Source organism: Nothoprocta perdicaria, unplaced genomic scaffold (assembly GCF_003342845.1).
Source record: "Nothoprocta perdicaria isolate Ctin4 unplaced genomic scaffold, notPer1 scaffold_317, whole genome shotgun sequence".
Lineage (NCBI taxonomy): Eukaryota > Metazoa > Chordata > Aves > Tinamiformes > Tinamidae > Nothoprocta > Nothoprocta perdicaria.
In genome coordinates, this window is record NW_020455552.1 from 153102 (window position 1) to 175308 (window position 22207).

Here is a 22207-nt window from a genome sequence, read left to right on the forward strand (position 1 = left end):
AGCACAATAAGAAGCTCAAAAGAAAGTAAAAGTATTTCGGGTTTATATGACCTGTCCATTGGCAAGTACAACGTTCAAACGTGAAAAGCCTCCTTCTTTTCTGGAGTATCATCTTACAGTTGAATAATTAGTACGTTATGAACTAGAGTTCACCGAGTTTCAAAGTTGCTAAAACATGAAACCAGCTGTATTTGTATCTCCCTGTGCCTCAAAGTTAGAAAGTCATCTAGGACTAGACAGTCCATGCAAGTAAATAAAGACAACTGCTTACGTGTAAAATTCGCTCTCCAAACACACACTCTTCGGGTCATCAAGATGCTCTGGGACAAGACTAGGCAGGACCTCAGGGAAGAAGTGGGAAGCCAAGAATCGCAGCATATTCCATTTGAAACTAAGCAGGAACTGTCACCTGGACAAAACATTTTTCTTCCATTTTACGTTCCTTAGCTACAGTTTACAGCAAAAGAAGTTAAAAACAACCTACGATTTGTTTCAAAAAAAAAAAAGGGGGAGAGTGGGGAAGAGGAGGAGTGTCCATCAATGGACAACATGGACAGGGAACTGGGCACTAATTTTATCTTCCTCCTGGACAGTTAGGTGTCCAAGACTGTCCTCTTCACTGGGCTGCTTCTCTCGGAGCCGAGTCTTGCCAGAGTGGAGTGGGAAACAGGTGTTATTGTGCAAAGGTAAGGTCCTGAAAAACTATTAAATGTCTTCAGGAGAAGAAATCTGAAGCTAGATTTGCCCTAGACATCTGAAGCACCTATATTTGAAAGGACAACTCTAATTTCTACTAATTTCTATTTATTTATTGACTGGCAATGATTTGAATATGGATATTGGAACAGATCATGTAGCCAGAAGATGCAAGTACATGAATTAGATGATCATCCTCATCAGCTGATGACTTAGACAAATCAATTAGGTTTTCATCTAGATAAGATGTTGCACCATATGGATATTTCATATATCATTTAAAGACAACAATAGCAGTATGCTTGGACTGTCATGCTTAAAATTGAATTAAACTCCTTTTCTCAAACGTGGGAACACAGCAGATTCTTCAATTCTTTGTTCTAAAAAGACTTTTAATAGGAAAAAAAGATCACTAGCCATATTAGCAGTTAAGACAACACAGCACTGAACTGCTTGTCACCCATTACTGAAATCAATAATAGAAGAGGAACAACCTTTATTTTCAGATGCTGAACTAGCAACACATGTTACACAATTATGTGCTATATGAAAGAGAGAGAGATAATCCTGGTCTTGTGGCTCCTCCGTTTGGAGACACAAACACAGGAATACAAGATGCAAGAGGTCTCGCTGCTTACTCAACACGGCTAACAGAATTAAATCAAATACTACAGTGTTATCATAATGAAAAATTTTACTTTGCTTTTCATAGAAAATCAGAATTGAACCAACAGTTAGGAGGGTTATGGACAGCAATAGAAACTTCGCTGTATTTTTAAGCAGCTGTTAGCACTGCCCATACAAAATATAATGCTAGCAAAACAATACATAAATCAACAGTAATAAAAGAATCATATCCAGCATTGAGTCTTAAAAATAAATTCCTTTCAACGAATGAGCTACATCTCAAAGTAAATGTGTAAAATTTGCAGTGGAGTCTCCTTGACAGGATGCCTTCTGCAGTGACAGTTCCCAGGCAGACTCAGGAACACCACTGGAAGGAACAGCGTTTTCAGCTAAACCTTTCCCTATTCTGTCTCAATGCAGCACAGTACAATGGTGCATCTGCCCTTAATCAGGGCAGAAAACATCATTTAAATACAGAAGCGGTATTTGCTTTATAATTATACTCCTTATTTCCATATTATCAGAAATGGCATCCTTTTCACAGAATCACAGAATGGTTAAGGTTGGAAGGGACCTCTAGAGATCATCTAGTCCAACCTTCCTGCTCAAGCAGGCACACCCAGAGATGTGACACAGGGCGGCATCCAGGCGGGTTTTGAAGACCTCCAGAGAAGGAGACTCCACAACCTCCCTGGGCAGCCTGTGCCAGGGCTCAGGCACCCTCACAGTGAAGAAGCTCCTCCTCACCTGGGGATGGAACTGCCTGGGGTGCAGTTTGCACTCATTACCCTCGTCCTGTCACTGACCACCACTGAGAAGAGTTTGGCCCCTTCCTCCCTACATTCCCCCTTTATGAACTTATACATGTTAATCATAATTCCTCTCGGCCTTCTCTTCTCCAAGCTAAACAGGCCCAAAAGCACACATACAATCATAGAATCATAGAATGTTTAAGGTTGGAAGGGACCTCAAAGGTCATCTAGTCCAACCCGCCTGCTCATGCAGGGTCACCTAGAGCACGGGGCACAGGGCTGCGTCCGAGTGAGTTTTAAAGATCTCCAAAGAAGGAGACTCCACAACCTCTCTGGGCAGTCTGTTCCAGGGCTCTGTCACCCTCACTGTCCAAAAGTGTTTCCTTAAGTTCCTGTGGAACTTTTGGTGCTTCAGTTTGTGGCCATTTCCTCAAGTCCTGTCGCTGTCCACCACTGAAAAGAGGCCGCCCAATCGTCCAGTCTGTCCAGGTCTCTCTGGATGGCAGCACAGCCCTCATGGCTGTCAGCTACTCCTCCCAGTTTGGTATCATCATAGAATCACAGAATCCCCAAGGTTGGAAGGGACCTCAGAGGTCATCGAGTCCAACCCCCCTGCACACGCAGGGTCACCTAGAGCACGTGGCACAGGGCTGCATCCAAGCGGGTTTTAAAGATCTCCAAAGGAGGAGATCATCAGCAAACTTGCTGAGGGAGCACTCCAGCCCTTCATCCAGGTCGTTAATGAATAAGTTGACCGGACTGGATCAAGGACCGAACCCTGGGGGACACCGCTAACTACAGGTCTCCAACTGGACTCCACGCCACTGACTACCACTGACTACATCCCTAATTGCATTAGACAACAGATTCCAGTGACTTTTGTTGACATATGTTGCAAAATAATTCAATAAAATTTCTTCTCTGCAATGAGGTGAGAGATTTAGCATCCATTTTGTGACTTGTCAACTGACATAACCACATAAGACCATAAGCTCTCCTGTTTCCCCTGTGAACACAGTAATAATATTCTACCTTCCAGTCTTTTTAGAGTATGAAATAATATGCATGCATTGCTCTAATAATTTCAAGGAGGATAAAAAGAAAAAGGAAAATCCATTGCACAACATTGATTCAAAGCTTCCTTTGGTTTTATCACTCATGTCAGAAAAGACAGAACAACCAGAACACTATGGAGCAAGCCAATTTCCTGAAAGAAATGCCTTATTGGTAAGTTTATTTCCCAAAACAATTAAAAAGAGCTCTTTTGTACGGCTGCATTGCTGTTGCATGAGTATCTGCATGTTGGCAATGCAGGCAAATGGCCACAACGCTCCTTCAATGAGAAATGCTTGCAACAAGGCTCCCATTTTAGGCCAGCCAAATAATACCCTTTTTTTTTTTTTTTTTTAAATGTTCCAGGAAAGCTCTGCTACCTTTGCATAGGTTCCCTATGCTGGCAACCCTGTTCATTACACAGCTCACAAGCTTAGATGCCATCCAGCACCTCCATGACAATCTCTAATTCTCACCAACTTGAACTGGGTGCCCTGAGAGCAGCTAAGGGAGCAAAGACTCCCAAGAGCTGATTCCTCCTCCTCGACAGGAGGCTGATGCTGCTCAGCACGCACCACTCCTGTCCCCGGAAACACCGCTTAAAGTAATGAAACAGGGAAGAGGCAGTATCACTGATGGTCAAATCCTTTTAACAGTGGGGAAATAATTGGGGGTGACGTGTCCAGAAGACAAACTCCAGTTCATACTGCACACAGGAAAAGCAACAAAGTTCCCATCACAGCTCAACGTGGGAAATTTCTCCACAAAGAAATCACAGCACTGATCCATTCTGGCATAACATACATATGCCTCATGCCCCAAAGATTAAAAAAACACCTTTCTTCAACATAATATGGGGGCAAAAGTGGGAAAAAAATCCTCTCTAGCTTTTCAAATGGCCACCTGAAGCATCAGGTTTTATGATTCTTTTTCCTCCGTTTTCAGACAAGGGACCATGCTGAGGACTATACTGTTCTCACCAAATCCTTTATAAGGTGGGCACACACTCAAGACATGCTCTGTGCTCCATGTACTCAAGACCCATAGAATCCAAGGCGGAAGGCCTCACCACGACCATCCCGCCTTGCCCAGGAGAAGGTACTCAAGGGTCCCAAGAGAGGCAGCGTGACCAGTCTCAAGCTTTTCCTAAAACATGTAATTTTGCCTATCACATTCACTGGCAAGTTCCTCCCAAAATGTTGTTATTCTGATACAAGCTCATTCAGCAGCTTGGAAATTCTCCTGAATTTCTAGAGAAGCTCCTGCCAAATGCAGACAAGTTCCCTACATTTAAAATTCTTTCCCATGTAGAAAGGTCCATATGCAATAAACAGTTCAGCCTTATCTCCAGTCCTTAAAATTCACAAGGCAACAGCTGTTTCCAGACTCTGCAGCATCCAAATTTCCACATTTGTTACTGTAGCCAGGACTGCATTTGCACTAATCTAGTGCATTTTACTAATCCTTGTACACAAACAAAAAAGCATCTAGGTCAATTTGAAATGCCTTTTAAATTCACTCAGAGATTACATCAGCTTTTTCACAAAGGCTTGCCCTTGTAAACCTCTGACTCATGTCAAGGTAGTTATCTACAATGCCCCCTAAGACCTTCACCAACACTATTTTCCAACAATGAAGCAGTATAAATTCTCAACTGTTTTTTTGACAGCATAAATCTATAACATGCTTTTTTCTTTTTTATTTCCAGATAAAACAAAATATGGCCATGCTAAGGTGGAATTGCCAGCGTTTGGCCACAGCTGTTATTCTGAACCATCGCCTGGGCTATTTTGTTTTCACTGAGCTGGCAAGCTGTGTGTTTTCTGCAAAATCTCTGAAAATCTACCCTGCCAAATCTCAGTCTTAAATACCTCCTCAAGAAGTACATTTTGAGAGCAGTAAGCCTGCTCCAATCCCCTCAACTGTGGCCTTTCTTAACTCTACAGAGAAAAGCCTATAAGAAAGATACTATCAAATTTTCTCTCCTATCAGCCCATCTCTGCCCACCGACTGAAGCTCTCTCCCCATATCTCCCTAAATACGGGCTAATGGAGCCCATATCTAGGCTCCATCAACCAACTTCTGTCCAATTTGACAATGGAACAGTACTGCCAAAGCAAAGCAAGTTCCCATGAATTTTGTTAAGGGATCAATGGCCACACAGGTTGGCGATACAAACAGCTTGTTCCCTCCCTAGTGTCTCCAATGCTGGCACAGGGCACTTGGACAAAGCCATCTAGATCTTCTCGTCTATGGGTTTCCAACCTCACAGCAGTTCATTAGACGGCTTGTGTTGACTAAGTAGTACCTGTCCCTAGGGACGAGTCAGATGCCAACTACCTGTATTAGCAAAGCAGCAAAGGTGGAAGCTTAACCCTCTTGCCGGGCCTCCAATTAGTTGGCGTGGACATACAGCGCAGCGCTCTGCCAGTGAGTTGCTTTGCAAGGGAGGGAGCTGCAGCAAATTCACTCCCACAGCCCCTAAACAAACCTGCTCCTTCTGACCCACCTGGGCAGCACCGCAAGCTGTGACGATGAGCTCCATCCATTGATCATTTTACTGCCCAGCTGACCGTTCTCAAACGCCTTTCTATCACTCAGGGTGGGAATGCAGCTTTAGCTACCTCAATACACGCTTTTATCTCCTCTGCCTTTTGAAACATTTCAATGCACAGCTTCCCATACAGACCTTCCAAAGACTCTCCCAAACTTCTTACTGTGGAAGTTCATCTTTAAAATATAGCTCCCATTGACTTGCCAGACAAGCAAGAGAAATGCTTTTCTGCAAATAGACAAAGTTCTCCTGGAGCCCTGTTGGCAAACTGCTCCATCTGCCACCTTCCATCCCTTGCCCAAAGAGCACATTTATCCACAAACACTCGGCAATTTAGTCATTTTACAGTTGGATTTCTCCAGCAATGTCCTGCAGTAACAGGGTATCGAGGGGGACCACTTGAGTTTAATTGTGCAGGATTAGGGCAGAACCAGCAAATGTTCTCACCCCTAGTTCCAAGCCATAAAAGGAGTTGAATATGGTGGATGGTCTTGCACCAATCTGCACCTTGTCCAAGACACTAAAAGTCAGTGACAATCAACGTGTATTTACACGACTAAAGGCATCACACTGCTAAAGTCTCTGCTATCCCATAAACTCAGCCCAGGTAGCTTTATTACACGTTATGCACACACCGCTTAATTGGAGATGGAAGTTTAAAGCGTGGTTTAGATCAAGAAAAACATAAAGAACAGTAGCATGCATTCCCCCAGCATGTGATTTTCCTTCAAATTATTTACGTACCAAGAAGATTTTAATATGCTTCTTTGCTGGAAGTTAAAGTTCTAGCTGGCATTATACGAGCCAACTGCAACACAATTTTCCAGGTGTCCACGGTCATTGTAATACAGATTACTGTCAAACCCTCAGATAGGAAAGCACACATGTATAATTAAGTCTACTTAATTAATTCTACTTAAAACAAATCTCACCAGTTCAGGAACAAGAGTCTCTTTTACCAAGATTTAAAGCCTTTACCTGGAATGCTAAAATAAAAAAAATGACTGTTACACAGTGGAAAACACATCCCTCTAAGGAGAAACTACAGCTTCACTTGACAATGCATCTATGTTTTCCGTTTGCAACAGTGTCATGCATAACCCAGTAAAATTCATTAATTGTTGTATACATTGCACTAACAAAACAGAGTCGTATACACATAGTTGAAGTGAGCACTTCACCTATTTTTAAAGATGAAATTTACCACTAAGGCTTGTCCTGCGCTTTCAGGATTACTCAGTGCATGAAAATACAAACATCAGTAATGAGATCTATTAATGCAGATTTCACTTGGAGCTAACTTAGATTTACTTTGCACAGTTAAGCGAGTTCATTTCACTGGGAAAAAAGAAAATCCTCTGAAGCAAAAAACCATCAAGTACTGCAGAGGATATTGCCCAACACATCACTAAAAAATAAATTCTACTGATTGGAATTTTTCGTTTTCCCCCTCAAGCAACACTTTTAAAACTACAATCTTTTAATGATTGTTTAATTTTCATAGAACTAGAATATAAATCCTTTACACACTGCTTTGCTGCAGCTGCAGTATAATGCCTCATTTTTCATGGAAAAAAAAAACTAATTACATGGTTCACCACGTTGCCTGTGGTAACGCATCAATTTTATTTACATCCAAAAAGTTGGACTTTGGTTTGGGCTCCCCATTCCAAGTTAATTCTCAGCACACTGCACACCACAGCTCCCGCCCAGTCCTTAGCAAAGCCTCACTCTGGCTTTGACTAGGAAGGGAATCTGAGCTATTATGACCTTGGGATTTCCCACCATTTCTGGGTATTACTTACCAAATCCATAATGCCAATTCTGTTCCTTCCTTAAAAGGACTATTTTTTCCATTCCACCTGCTATTGAATCTAGTTCTACTGAAGCAGTTCTGCAAATGAATCATCAAGTAGTGGCTATAAAACAGCACTATTACTCTGTTACAATTCATTTCTCAATAAAAAAAATGAAAAAAAACCCACAATACCTATTGGGCTGCGAAGAAAACTTAAGAATTGACTACCCAAAATTTCAACTATTTCAAGGTTAGTGAAGAAATAAACATCGGTATTTAATAAAGAATCTTTCTTCCTTCTGCCATTGGTATCTTTTCTTCATACTATTTGTAAACACTAATTGCAATTTGAAGTGGAAAACTTCAAATTCTCAAATAAGGAAAGATTTTTTTTTCCCCCCATAAGAATGAAAGTAGGGAGGGGAAGAAGACAGACAGGCAGACTACCATATACACAGCTCACAAGCCCGTTTTCCCCTCATAACATATTAGAATGGAATATCGCTGAGGGTAAAACACAGTATGTTAGAATACACTGACTACACTTGATCCCAAAACCATGAATTCCGCAGGTATTCATTTGATCTCCCTCCCAACACAGACTCACTCCTAAAGTGCGGAAGAGTGGTGAAGTATGACAGCAAAAACTAAAAGCACTTTGATTCTATGATAATTATTTTTTAAAAAAAAAAAGTACAGATTTGATTCCTGTAAACTCCTTCTACTCTCACTGTTCATAACAAAGGGCTCATTAAAAGCAGAAGAGAGAAAACTGGTATGAAGAGGGCATTTTACTTTTAAGGAAGGAAACAAAATAAAATGGAGACATCTTCCTCAAACATTTACCATCTTCCTGCGTATAAAGAGACCCGGCACTTTCTCGTGAAACATTTCCTCAATTCCAGTTGATGGCACTAACAATCTCCCTTCACATAAACTCTTTGTAAATTTTTTATTAAGGAGGTATTTTGTCCAAAGTAAAGTCTCATTGGCAGTCACTGACACCAACAAACAATGTAAAACAAAAGGCTCACAGAGGCATTTCTATAAACTAAGGACAAATCCAGTTTTAGATCTCTTCATCTCTAAAAGAGGTTTTAAAGTTTCGTTTTCATGTCTTCAGAAATAATCTATGGTATGTAATTAAGAAAATGTAAATGACTTACCTAGCTGAAATAAACAGCCTAGACACAGCCTTTCCAATAACTTAATATTCCAGGAAAGCTTTCTGCCGTATGAACCTACTTGCTAATTCCATTCTCAAGCACGGCCAATTAACCATTTCCAAATTTAACTTCCAATCATTAAGAAGTGGCACTCAGGTCCCTGGCACTGGCAGCTTCTTGTTAAAGAGAAAAGCCATAAAAGAGAGTTGCATTTCGGCTTATGTGAGATTCCTTGTATTCCTTGTTCAAACTGCTTTCCCACATAGTACCTGCTCCCCTTCTAAATGCAACGAGGCCTGGCAACAGTTAAGCTGTACCTATTTTAGAGCTATACTCTCAAAATGTCTTAATATTATTACAATATTCAGACAAGCAATATGCTTGTGTTCGTAAGCTTCTAAAGACTGAAGAGTTTAAGAGCACTTTCATTAAAGCCAACATTAATTTGCCTGCTCATTCCACAGGAAGGAGTCTACATCCTTGATTTTAATCATCGCTGCACATACTTAGGAGAATACTTAGTCCAAGAGGAACAGCACCTCATTCAATAATTAACATATATTCAGAGCTGCCATGTGGCAGTGCATTTTGTAACTCTTGGGAGTGTCTTCCCCACTGCTTACAAATACTGAAATCAACCACTAAGAGCTGCAGAGAGCATCTTGAAAAGACCCAAAATTTATTATTTCAGCTTGAAATAGAAAGTAACCAAGATTTCACAGATAAACATTAACATTAGCCCAATTTGAAGAAAATAGAAAATTCAAAATTTCCATTTTTTATTTAAAGTACATGATAAATGTTGAAAAACACATTGACTATTTAAGTCTTAGGTTATTAGGTAAATGTTCAAAGTATACCCCATCAGTGGAGAAATAACTTGAGAGCAGAGAGGCGTCTGGTGTTTCTCACTGACACCCATAGTTCCTCATGTTCATTTTCTCTGGACAACTTCCTAGAGGAATACTACTACAGCATTCACGAATATCTACCCCGACCAAAAGATGATTTCAGGGAAATAAGATGAAATTAGAAACGGCACCTTCGTATCAAATGCCCACCATCCCAGGGACCTGCTCTCAAGAGGCCATTTAATGTTGTGACCGATCGGAGCCCATCTCTAAGGTCATGCTTAGCCACTAGGGGTGTACGTATTTTCAATAGAGCTGCGCATCTTCTCCCTCATACACTTAAGATAAAGCATTTTGTCACATTCACATCACATTCGCAGATGCAGAAGACAGAGTGACTGTATCCATAAACTCTCAATGCTGTTGGACTAAAGTCAAACAGCATCTGTCCTTAGGAAAACCATGCTTCCACAAACCAAAACAGCTCCAGCTTCCTCAAGCTGGTAAAATTGCTCAGCCCTTTCCTCCACTCACTGATCTCACACCAATGAGCTTTTCACTTAAAGAACATGAGAGATTCTTCAAATGTACAGTCCAAATATATAACAGCCAAAAGACAAAGCAGAACCCAACCAGTGAGGCTGGCAGGAAGAGGACGGGGAGGCATCCAGTGAGGCACCTACAAAATACTAGTACCTCTCTAATTCACAGCTGTCTAATCCAGCAGCTTAAAGTAAAAACAATTATTTCTAAAACAACATTGGATTGGTTATCTCCCTTGACAGCATTTAACTATCCACACCGTTCTGGAAAGTTGCTGCATAAACTACTGGTCATAGGGGCTCCTATTTATAACTAAGATTTTTCCCTATGGCTAATTGAAAACACTTTATAAATGTCAGTTTTTCACTTGCCAATTTATTTAGAGCACTTGAGTAGTTTAAAGATAAGGCAATGCACATAGGTTAAATCAGAATTCTAGATGAAGGCTTTTGTTGAAGACACACTTAAAAGTTTTGCATATAAACTGCACACTCAATGCCATATAAAATTATTTAAGTGTATGACTTATTCAGAGAAATCAATACTTTTAATTTAGACTTGAATGGATATGGAAGACAAACATGCAAATTAAAGCAACTGAATTTGTATTACCCTAGCAGGGCTCTCATGTCACACACTGTGCTGCTGTGCCCCAGCTGACGAGCAGGTAAATTACTGTGCTGCCTCAGTAAACTCAGTTTATTTTCATTTGTATATTCATATTCAAAATTCCATGCATTTTCAAAAGAATGTAAGTTTATGAAGGTGCAACTAATTTTGACTTTCACATATTTCAATTTTTTGTTCTGCTTATACAATAAAAAACAACCTTTTTTTTGTGACTTGCTGCTGGAGAAAAAAAATGGGGGGGACAGCAGCTACAAAGCCACGAGCAACGTCCTTTGACATTTTTCAAGGAACCGATGACACAGATGCCTCATTCTAGCAGAATTTAGTGCTCAGTATTTCATCTATAGGGAAAACTGAACTCTTCAAAAGCACTGGAAAGAGCAAGACAGCCCCAGTAGCTGTAGAATAACATCTTTACAATTTAAATTGCTTTGAATGATAATCTGATAAGGCAATACAGCAGTTGCAGTGTTTTTTTAATATGCCACAAGCAAAACAAGCATTATCTGATTTATGCACCCAACAGAATTGCGAAGCTTGCAGTGGGAGGGAGCAAGGAAGGAGACGACTTCCCAGATCCCTGCATCATCCTGACAGAGGGAGCAGATTCCTACCTCCTTCCCATCATCCTACATTTCATTCCCCATATGAACCACACAGTCCTCCTTTCTCCATCTTCTGTTTTTACACCCCTTCATGTCTTTCTGCAGAATCCCTTTGTTGCAGACCTCATCCTACTTAAATTTGGGAGAGCATTTCAAGCACAGATCACTGCAAGCAACAGCGCTGCTGTGCCCAAGCAGACCCCTTGTTTAGTGAAACACTGAGCTCAGGCTGTCGCCATCAAGGTCACACTACTGCTGCCAACTCTTTCAAAACAGCACTTGTGACAGGCAACTTTCAGTTTTAATCCTGCTTAAAAATCACTGCGCTGAAGGCTCAAACCTGGATAACTCCCTAGAATAATGCTCCCGTCCTAAAAATGGGAGGAGGTCTAAATATTATCAATCCTGTGCCAAAGTCATGTGATTCTGTGTTTGCTGTATTCCATTCCATACCAGGACCAAACAGGTTCAGCTTTTCACACATTAAATGTTTCAATATACCACTAGCTCCAGAAGCAGCATTACAGGACTGTAACCACATATCAGATATAAACAACCTACATAAATTTACAACAGCAACAGAAACTACAACCTGCAAAGTCCTAATAAAAAGATACATCCTATACACTGCATGTGAAATAATAAATAAACTATATTCTACAAAGAGAAAAGCATATACTATTAAAGCTTTTCTGGGTTACAAGAAATACTACCCATGCCTTCATTCAAAATAGGTGCCTCAAAAAATTAACATGAGTGGAACAGCTTGGTGCAACACTTCTGATCTCTTTATTTATACGTGATCACATAGCTATCTGCATGAAATCCACCTGAAGATGCACAGAAACTGTTTCATCTCTGATTTGATAGGTTATATTACCAAATAAACAATCAGGCAGTCACAAAAATAGAAAAAATTGCAAGGATCTGAAGAGAGGTGAATAGAAAAGGAACGCAAGTAAGGAAATCAACATATCCAGCCAGACCTCAAAAATAGAGATGTCAGGGATGTGGAGCATAAGGAGACACAGGACTATTAAGCACTCCGGACAAAAAGAAAAAAAGGTACGTATTTCAACTGGCATATAGGTCTACTGTTGTTGTTGTTCGGGTTTTTTGTTTGTTTTTTGGTTGTTCGTTCTTTAAAACCACACAGCAAACAGAAGGTACTTAAGGCTACCATGCCAAAGATTTATTACTAAAACAACAACAACAAAAATTCTTGATGTTATTAACCTTAGTCTATTGTTTACTTCCAGGATTGGCAAATTTTTGCTGTTGCTTTTCCAGACAAAAAAGAAGGGTAAAATAGAAACAAATTATTTAAACAGGTAAAATAGAACTTAAAAGGCAAGGTTCTTGAGCAAGCTAGGTCTCCTCATAGCAACATGACATCATCAATAAGCAATATTCACATAACAGATATAGCAGAAAATAATAAGCATCACATCAAGCGAAGTCGAAATTTTTGTCAATCATTATAAGGATACATACCATAAAGACACCAAGAACAATCAAGTTGCACTGAGCATCCAGTCATTTAAAATTACCAAAATCACCTTCTCCTATCTCTCTCTTTCCTCTTGTTTATCCTACTCACTTGTTGCCACTTGTCTCTATTATGGTTCAAATCCTGTAGCAAGATCAACACGGCAAAATGTGACCTTGCAGAACACCACAGCTTTAATTCACTTTTTTAAGATAGGTGTCTTTATTCGACCAAATGCTGTCTTAGGACTTTTTTTTAATGCTTTGAAAAATATTTTTTTGTGAAATTTCATAAAAAGAAAAGAAAAATCTATGAAAGAATCTTGGATGGGTCACAAGTTCATTTCAATTTTTGCTTTGCTATCCAACTGCAGGTTACTTGCACCCAAAAAGCCAAATGGATAAGCTTTTTTTCTTTAGATCTCAGCACACAAGTTGCAACAAAAATCAAATTATGGAAGCAAGTTAAATCCCTTAAGGACAGGGTCCTTTACCTGCTGGCAACAGAAAAAACAGTAATAAGGAGAGCAGAAACGGAACAACTTACTGTGCAGTTCATGATGGATCACATCCACTAGATTCGGCTCGTCACCCCACCAAAATATCCACAGTTCCTTACAATCTGGTTTGACATCGCGGCGCCACACGCACAGCAAGTTGGCTTGCAGGCAGCGGATGAAGCTGAGCAGGATCGGATCATCCTGTGCAGGTGCAGAAATGATAGGGCCACAGTCCCCATGCCCTTCAAAGTTGTACCTACGCCATTTGATGCCGGTGAGCTCAGCCTAGAAAAGGAAGAAAAAAAATAAAAAGCTTAAAGAGCTTAAATCAATTGATTTGAGATTTAAGTTACGATACTACAATTCGTTTATTTCATTTTAGTTGGTCACTTAAGTTCACAGAATTCAGCTCTAAGCAATCAAAAGTACAAAAAAAATAAAATGCCACAGAAAGCACACACGAACACCGACAACGCCTGTATATTCTTTTTCCCTAAGGAGAAAGCAGAAGAATTTTAGCAACAGTGCTGAGTAGCAACATAGCTTATCCCTGCATTTAGATTTCTCACTACAACCAAATTCATATCCAGCTGAGTTACTATAGTTTAAAAAAGAAGGCTCTGGTCCCTACACACAGGGCAATATGCAAGTAAGTTCAGTGTCTGCCCAGGAAGTTCACAACTTGATTGTCAGAACCAGAAACTGTTCCAGAACATGAACAAATGTGTGACCCAGGTATCAAGGCTCCAGACTGCGATGTTACAGGTTTACCACATGCTTTTTATTTTCGTTTCCTCAAATGAAGGGAAGCATGAAGGGGAGAGCTGCCATTTGCTTTTCCTTGTGCAGCCAGAACTCTGTTATTAACTGCCAGGGCAGATAAGGAGAGGAGGAAAATGGCTTTGCAGCCTTGGGGAAGGTTTCTGTGTGCAAGCGGAGGCCGAGGACGCGCAGGTGCTTCACAAGCCAAGCCGAGAAGCGCTCACAGGGGCTGAAGTGCTTGAAGCCCGAAAGAGCTGGCAGCTAGAACCAGCTCAGCAGAGCAACGCTTCAAGATTTATTTTCTTTCTAAATAACAGAGTCTCAGAGCTCTCCCCTCCATCTCCTTTTCTCTTGGAAATGCCGAGATTGCTTCTTTTTAAATCTCTATGACTCTCTTGCTCCATCACCCTCTTCCTCTCCCTGGGAGCCAGCCCAGGACACAAGTGGAAGTTCTCAAGTGACCTTTGATCTAGCTGGCATGGGTAAAGTTATCAAAACAGTGGTAAACCATGGACCCATAGCAGGGTTTCTAACCCATGCTAGCACACTCTTCCTGCTGTTATTAATTGCTACTTCATTTAAAGCATTCATGATGGGGAAATCACTAGGGCACATGGCTCTTGCGATCCCAAAGAAAAGCCAAGTCCACAGCATCAAGCTGCAAATGCTCAAACACAGCAACAAAGCTCTGACAGGAGAGGCCACTGCCAGAGAGAAGAGGAAGATAAGCAGTGCTGTGGAAACATGCTGGAAGTGAATGAGTAGTAAATTAAGCTGTATTTAAACAGCGAGTCTTCCTTTCATTTCTGCACACACAAAGTACAGAGAATATGAATGATGAAAACGGTCAAGTTTTCCTCCTGAAGAAAATAAGACTTGCAAATCATATATTCCTCCCAATTTAATCATCTGGAGGAGAAAGTTTAACCTCCTGGCCTGTACTACCCCATCCAAAACCCATATTATATTTCATACAAAGAGCTCCAAGTCCACAAACTTACTTCATTATCCCTCCCTAAAAAACTTCCTTTGCTAAGCTAAAAGTAACATCCATCATATCATATTCGTCTATATTTCTCTGATCTTGTAAGTATATCTTTTAAAAGAATTTCACCTTATTCTGCCTATATATTACCTAGTACAGCAACACTCTGTTCCAAAAAATAGTGCTCCTGCAAACAAACTTCTAAGACACATCTATCATCCTTCATGTGATGGGCAAAGCCTTCCAAACTACTCAGCTGCAAGAAAACAGGTTTACATGCCATAATTCACCAGGAACATGAGATAAACTTGGAAGAAAAAAAGGAAAGAAGCACCAAAACAGAGCAACTGTGAAACAGCAAGTTTCTGCCCTTTTCTACAGATGAGCTCTTCCAGCTCTCTGGTAACTCAGCAGGATTAACCCCTAGCTTTCCATCCACGTTACAGAAGCATAGTGAAGAAAAGCACACAGAAACCATCTATCTGTATCCTCTTTAAACTTGCTCTAACAAACATCAGGACTAACTCTACAGGCTGTGAGGAATGACCAAGTGCTAGGGTTACAGGGGAACCAAAATGACCAGCCCCACAGGAAACACCTCCTATGTGCAGAGGGTGAGCACTGGGCATTTGGGTTTTGGAGCTAAATAAAATTCCATCCCCCATCTGGTTGAAACGACACAGTCGTCACTACACTGTGGTTATTTGGATATGTCCATTTCTGACCGAAGCTCTAACAGGCAGCACAAATACTAAGCCCAGGGATAGCTGAGAGAGGCAGTGCATGATCTCCCCTTCCACCACAGGCTCCAAGTAGAAAGCACAGCCCATCAGACTGCACCCACGCAGCTCCCGGAGCAGCCCATGAAGCCCTCTGCTTCACAGCAGTGCTGCCACAGGCACAAATGCCTTGGGAGATGAACCAACTAAAAAACACAGGCATTTAATTGAGCAATTATTCTCTCTACGCAGCTCAGCCCCAAAGCCTGCTTCATCAAACACCCATGGAAAGACCAGGGCTAAGAAGGCAGAAGCTGGTGAAAGCAGGCAGGGCAGCAGAGCTGCTTCCTTGAACAGGTCCCCGCGCTGGAGCAGCCCCTGGTGCTCCTGAGCCGCGAGCACAGAGCTGACCAGGCTGCTGCTCACACGCAGCCGGGCAGACAGAAGCAGGGGCCGCAGCGAGCGCCCCACCAGCTGCTGGAACCCAGCGCTTTTCCCACGTGCTGCACGTGCCCTTGGCAGGGTTGCTGCAACAGACAAACAGCACCGAAAGGCAAAGAACAAACTTACTCAGAGCTAACCAGGGCTGCTAGTAAATCATGCATTACGCAAGAGACTTTGTGCTTTAGTTTATAAAGGAACATATGTTTTCCAGGAGACTGATGCAATGGATTCAACTTCCCAGAAAAACAGATATTTTCTTTTAACTCTGTAGATGCAGACATATTAATAAGAAACCTGTTCTAAATGCACTGGATGCACCAGCTTGTTCTAAATGCACCAGGTCTGAAAAGGAACAAAGAACCAAAACATAATGAAAGTCATCACCACCAACATCCCAGATCTCTAGCACTAGCCTAACACCCACATTTTCTGACAAGATTCTGCAGTAAAATGCCTCAAGGCACTAAAGGATCTATTTCTGACATAAGCAAAACCTGCTGGCAGTGTGCAAGAGTTCACATCTAAAACTCCACTTAGGCATTTGAACACACTCAAAACAGACCCAAGAAATAGCTATTAATGAAAATATAGTCCTCCCAACACGAGGATGGAAATTCTGAATAAAAATCCAGACGTATGGTCAGAGAAAGAATAGCATAAACCTTTGAAGCCTTTTGAAGAGGGGTGAGAACCCTGATGTCCTTCCTCCTAGTTGACTTCAGCTCAACCACTGCACTCAGTAGGGTGAAACGGCCTCAAAAAAAAAATAAAAATAAATAAAAAATAAAATAAAAATAAATAAATAAATGGAAGAACCAAGAGTATTTGAATCTCTGGTATCTCCCATACAAAAAGCAAGCCAGTGAGGAAGCAAATGAATAATTTCTTCACTCTTCCTAACAACCACTAAACTGCTGTGTTACAGAGACACCTCCACTTTGACCCACAGCAGCTGCAGGTCTTGGCCATTTTAACTCCAGGACAGAATTTAGAACTGTAAATGCCCAATAGTAAGCTGCCACGTCCTCCCACCACCACCACAGCTTAAATCAGAATACTCGATGGGCAGGAAGGCCTTTTGCAGCTCTCAAAAGACCATCCAGATGGGCAGAGGTCAGGTTGCTGAAAGCTGCAATTCCCCAGAACCATTTCACAGGGCACAACCTGACTCTGGCTGACGACCAGCAACCCTGAAGATTTAATTAGTGCTGGGTAGTCACTGTGACTCTTTCCCACAGTCCTCGCAGATGGGAGCGAATACAACGGATTCGACCCCACCTTGCTCCGCTCCATGAAATGCTCTTTGGCCTCCAGGTTGTACGGGAAATCCAGAGACCTCATCTCAAGAAGCTGCTCCAGAAGAGAGTCCCTTGAAGGGATTATATCAGAATGCAGATGCAACAGAGCATCTGGAGTTTGAGAAATATTTATACTGTGTGTAGAGCAAAGTGATTTCTGCATAACTGTATCTCTCTCTGTAAGTTTTAGTCATCGTTTTTAATGTAATCAAATACTATTTTTCTTGCCTCGGGTAGCACGTAAGGACGGGAAAAGCCAGAAAGGATTCAGGGCTAGGCATGTGGAAAACCCGGCTTACATCCACAAAAGCAAGGATATACAGAAAACCCTTGGAGACTCTTAGGAGCAAAAGAGCTAGACATCACCAGGGCGTTCAGCTCCAACCCTGGCTTTCTTGAGGGCTTGCAACACGGTTGTTGAAATCATTTTATTTTTCACAGCTCTCTTACCCAGAGGAGAAAGAAATAAGTATAAAAATACTTATCATCCTTTTAGACAGGAAACTGGAATTCAAAAAAATAAATCAGTGCTTCAAACATAAGTTTCTCTTTCTCCAGATAAGAAAATAATGCAAGATATCATCACTGTTCAGTCATGTAGTGGTAAAAGCAGGTTTCAATTAATAGAGGAGAACATAAAAATTAATGAGCTATCTACAGCACATTGTCTTTAAGTGATGACACATTTCTCTCACAAAGCAGCTACGAAAGCATTCCCCACTGTTTATAACAACTCATATGGTTACAAACACCGATAAAGAAAAACTTAATGAAATCCAGTAAGCTTTATATTCAGCGAAAAATCCTGACAGGGTACAAAACCAGCCTGGGTTCGCCCTGGAGGAGAAAGAGGAATACAGGATAACAGCCCCTTTACTCAGTCTACCCAAAATACAATTGATACAACAATCCTGGGAAAAATGTGTTATGTAATTATATGGCCACAGCACATGCCCTTCATACATAGAAGGATGTTAAACACAGCAGGGTACCTAGAAATCCTTTATTTTCTAGTCTCTGAAGTTAGGTGCAATCAATTTTTGTTCAATTCTATGCAAGCAACAGGAGTTGCTAGTTTATTTGAATTTACACTTCCAAATTTGAATGCATGTATGTATTTGCCATTTTACTGGGTCTGATCTCAGGCAATCTTCACTCAGGTAGTTATTCCGAGGCCACTGGAGACTCATACTAGGGACTACTTTCATGAGTAAAGATCTGCAGAAGAAAGCCCTCAGTTCATTCCTCAGCCCAGGAATTTAAACTGTAGTTAAAGGTGTCATGGGGATTACACCATTTTAATTAAATGCTATAAGATCTTGCAGACAGACTCAAGATTAGCACCATCTGTTTTGGTTACAGTGTTCTATTTCACTACATCATCCTCACAGAGCAACAAAAATATCTTTTCACGCATCTATTCAAGCCATTTAAATACCAGATAAGTTTTATGTGATTTTGATGCACCTCTCTAAAAGCGGAGGACAAAAGGATGGACAGACAGAAAGACTGAAAAACAGTCTGCAAAAACATGTGCTTCTGAGGGAAAGGAGGGGAAGGAAATGCCACCACACACTGCACAAGAACTTATTCCCCACGCCCACAAAAATAAATTATTTAGTAACATTTGCCTGCCCAGTGAATAGAAAGAACAAAGAAAAAGTAGGAAAAATACACAAGAGAATGAAGGTCCCTGACTGAAAACTAGAGCTACAAAGCAAATTACTTCCTTCTACAGTCACTGAAGGACAACCTCTGGGATGCACAGCTTTACAGAGCAAATCCAAACAAGTGAAAAGCAGCTGCCCACCCTCACCTTTTATTCCTGTGCAGCTGTTCTGACTTAGAAAACATAAAACCCACCATCCTTAGGCATCCACAGGCTCCTGAAATCAGATCATTCACTACATTACACATTAACATTCCCCTCCACATGCACAAAGGAGAAGGGTTTGTGCTCCTTTCCCTCAGCACTTCTCCATCACTCCCCGTAGAAAGGGAGGAACCAGATAGCAACAGAGAAAGGTCACACAATAAAGGAACTAGCTCTGTCTTCAGTTCAATGTGACATTTCCTTTAGGCAAAAGAGGCTAGGATAAAAGCATTAGAAGACATCACTTTTTGTATCTTTTTTATATATCTTGTATCCACAACACATAACAATAAATATTAAAAACAAAATCAGGAACACATGAAAAAACACACTGAAATGGCCCCCACATGGCCAATAGAAAAACTGCACTATCCTTAATGTTTCCAACAGCTGGGGAGTCAGCTGAGCTGAATATCATTCTTCTTAATAAAATTCTTAATATGCAACTGATCAACAGCCGAATGACGCATCAACTTTCCATCGTTCCTCACCGAAGGACACTGCCAAGCGTCTCAGTTTTCGGAAGGAAGGCCGAGAAAAGCCATTTTGTAGCCCCTTTGTCTCAGTGGGAGCCCAGCGCTCCCCTCTTCCTCTCACCACCTAAATGATGATCAGCTAAATGGTGTTTCAGAGCTGTGTACGACAAGCAACAGCACGAGGGCATTTTCATGTCACCTTTTCCTTGCGGTGCTACAACCAAAGACATTGGCTTTATAACAATAACAAAAATCCTATTAGCAGAAGTGTTTCTAAAGCAGCTCTGCACCTAGGAAGTTCTGAAATAGGACATCACGGCATGAAGGATCAGACCAACTAAAATTAAACTACATATAGCTAAATTATGTATGTCTACAGATGCTCATCATTAAAGGCGACAAAAAAAAAGACACAATGAGACTTGCTGATCTAAAATATAAACACTAGTGACAAATGTGATTTTTATCTTCTCACAGATGGAAACGCAGTCCTGGGTATGATGTGCAGAAGCAGCTAGAATGATTAGTGAATTTAAACATATATATACATGTATATATACGCATACACACATAGACACACACAATAGTCAGACTAGTCTTATAAGGAATTTAAGTTGGCAAATTTTCTCAGCAGAAAATATAAAAAGGCTCTTGCATTAATGCTTTAGTTTCTGCAGTTCTGGCGGATGCAGAAGCTACCAACAAAGAATGTTTTGAGGGGCAAACCTAAAGGAAAGAGTAAAGTAACATGAAGGCCCAAATTGCTGATATCTATCCCAAGAGCCACAGAAATGTAGGATTAAATGTTAAAATGAAAGAAAATGCAGCAGAAAGAAGCAGGATGAACACACGCTGAAACACTGAAAGAGTTGATATCTTTCTGAGGCCCATAGCTCAGACAGCTGTAATCCACAATTGCCTAAAATAAACTTACACTGGGAGAAAAAGTATATAGAAATGGAAGGCTTATCTATGAAGTATACAGGGATTTCTAACAACCACTTGAGAAGATCTCTTCAAGAAGTCAAGTAAACACAGGCCAAGAGCCAAAGCACTGCTACAGGTAAATAATTACTTTAAAGAAATAAGGGTTAGGAAAAAAAATAAAGTCAATTTGAACATTTCCAGCAAAAGCAACAGAAAGCAGATTCAAAATAAAATTACGTGGTTCATTGCACAAGACAAAGCTGCTGAAGTTTTTGTATCAGAACACTGCAAATGCCAAAAAATATTTTTTTAGGTCTTTTTTTAAATAAAGATATTGAGTATCTGTCTAGTTCAAGAAACTTCTCAACCATATATAACTAAAGCCTGTGAGATTATTTAAGGGAACTACTATTATTTGCCTGATTCATTCTTATACTCTTCATCAGGTACTACTGCTCACCTGTTTGGTGAGGACTTTGGGGACAGATTTTTGGTCCCCCATTTTTCTCCTGGTAACACTGAGAGGCTGCATTGAGCGACTGGAGCAAGCACCTAGGTCACCTCCTAAATGGCAAGACTGATGTAATCCAGAATATTTCCATTTTAAATGCATCAGTTAAATAGATGCCAAAAATGAATAAAAGCTAACACTCAGAGGTGGGTGAATGATTCAATCCACAAGTTCTCTTCAAAAAGGCAGAATAAGAACTAAATAACTCACTGTTTCTCAAATGGTCCACGATCCTCTCTTACAAAAACATAGTCGCCCAACAAGTGAAAAAATGACAAGGGAAATCACCAACAGAGAGCTAAATTTTAAGCAACTTCTTGGCCAAATGAAGGAATTCTCTTTTTTCCCCACTCCTCTTTCCACAGAAGAATGGAAATTTAAAACGTTAAAGTCATAATGGACCATCCAAACCAAAGGTACTAGCATATGGAGAGAAGGAAAAAATAAATAAGTAAAAGAGGTAATAGTAAAAGAAGAAAATAGAGGATAGAGGAGGGAACAATCCAAGCAAATAAAATTCATGATAGAAGGTAGAAAAATGCAGATCCTTTTCTTCCTTATACAAGACAAAAATGTTTCCAAAAGCTCAAAGTTAGAACATTTCTGCATACCACATCTAAGCTGAGTTACTTGGCAAATACCAAGAACACTTCACACAGACATTTTATACATGTTTCCATCACTGACCTGCACAGCAAACCACGCTGTGTGCCCGCGTCAGACCTGGCATGGATTCCTAGCTCCAAGCGAGGATGGTAGGAACTGTATAGAAATACAATTGGACAGCCTGGGTTCTCCAACTTCAACATTGTCTTGAGCAGTGATATCAAATAAAGCTCAAATCGCGAGGCAGGCTGCCAAAACTCCTTAGCCCTCAAGGGGGGGGGGGGGGGGGGGGGGGGGGGGGGGGGGGGGGAGGAGAGAATAAACCACTCAAGAATTCCTTCAC

The 22207-nt window shown here is 40.8% G+C and overlaps 1 protein-coding gene across 1 annotated transcript in view; it reads right to left on the bottom strand.

Annotated features, from left to right (window-relative positions):
- The window catches only part of MED13L (mediator complex subunit 13 like), a 175415-nt gene that overhangs the window by 145258 nt on the left and 7950 nt on the right, over positions 1–22207 (bottom strand). Inside the window, exon 2 of the mRNA XM_026042874.1 lies at positions 13311–13548. Coding sequence (XP_025898659.1) covers positions 13311–13548 — 238 coding nt within the window. The remainder of the gene's footprint in view (positions 1–13310; positions 13549–22207) is intronic.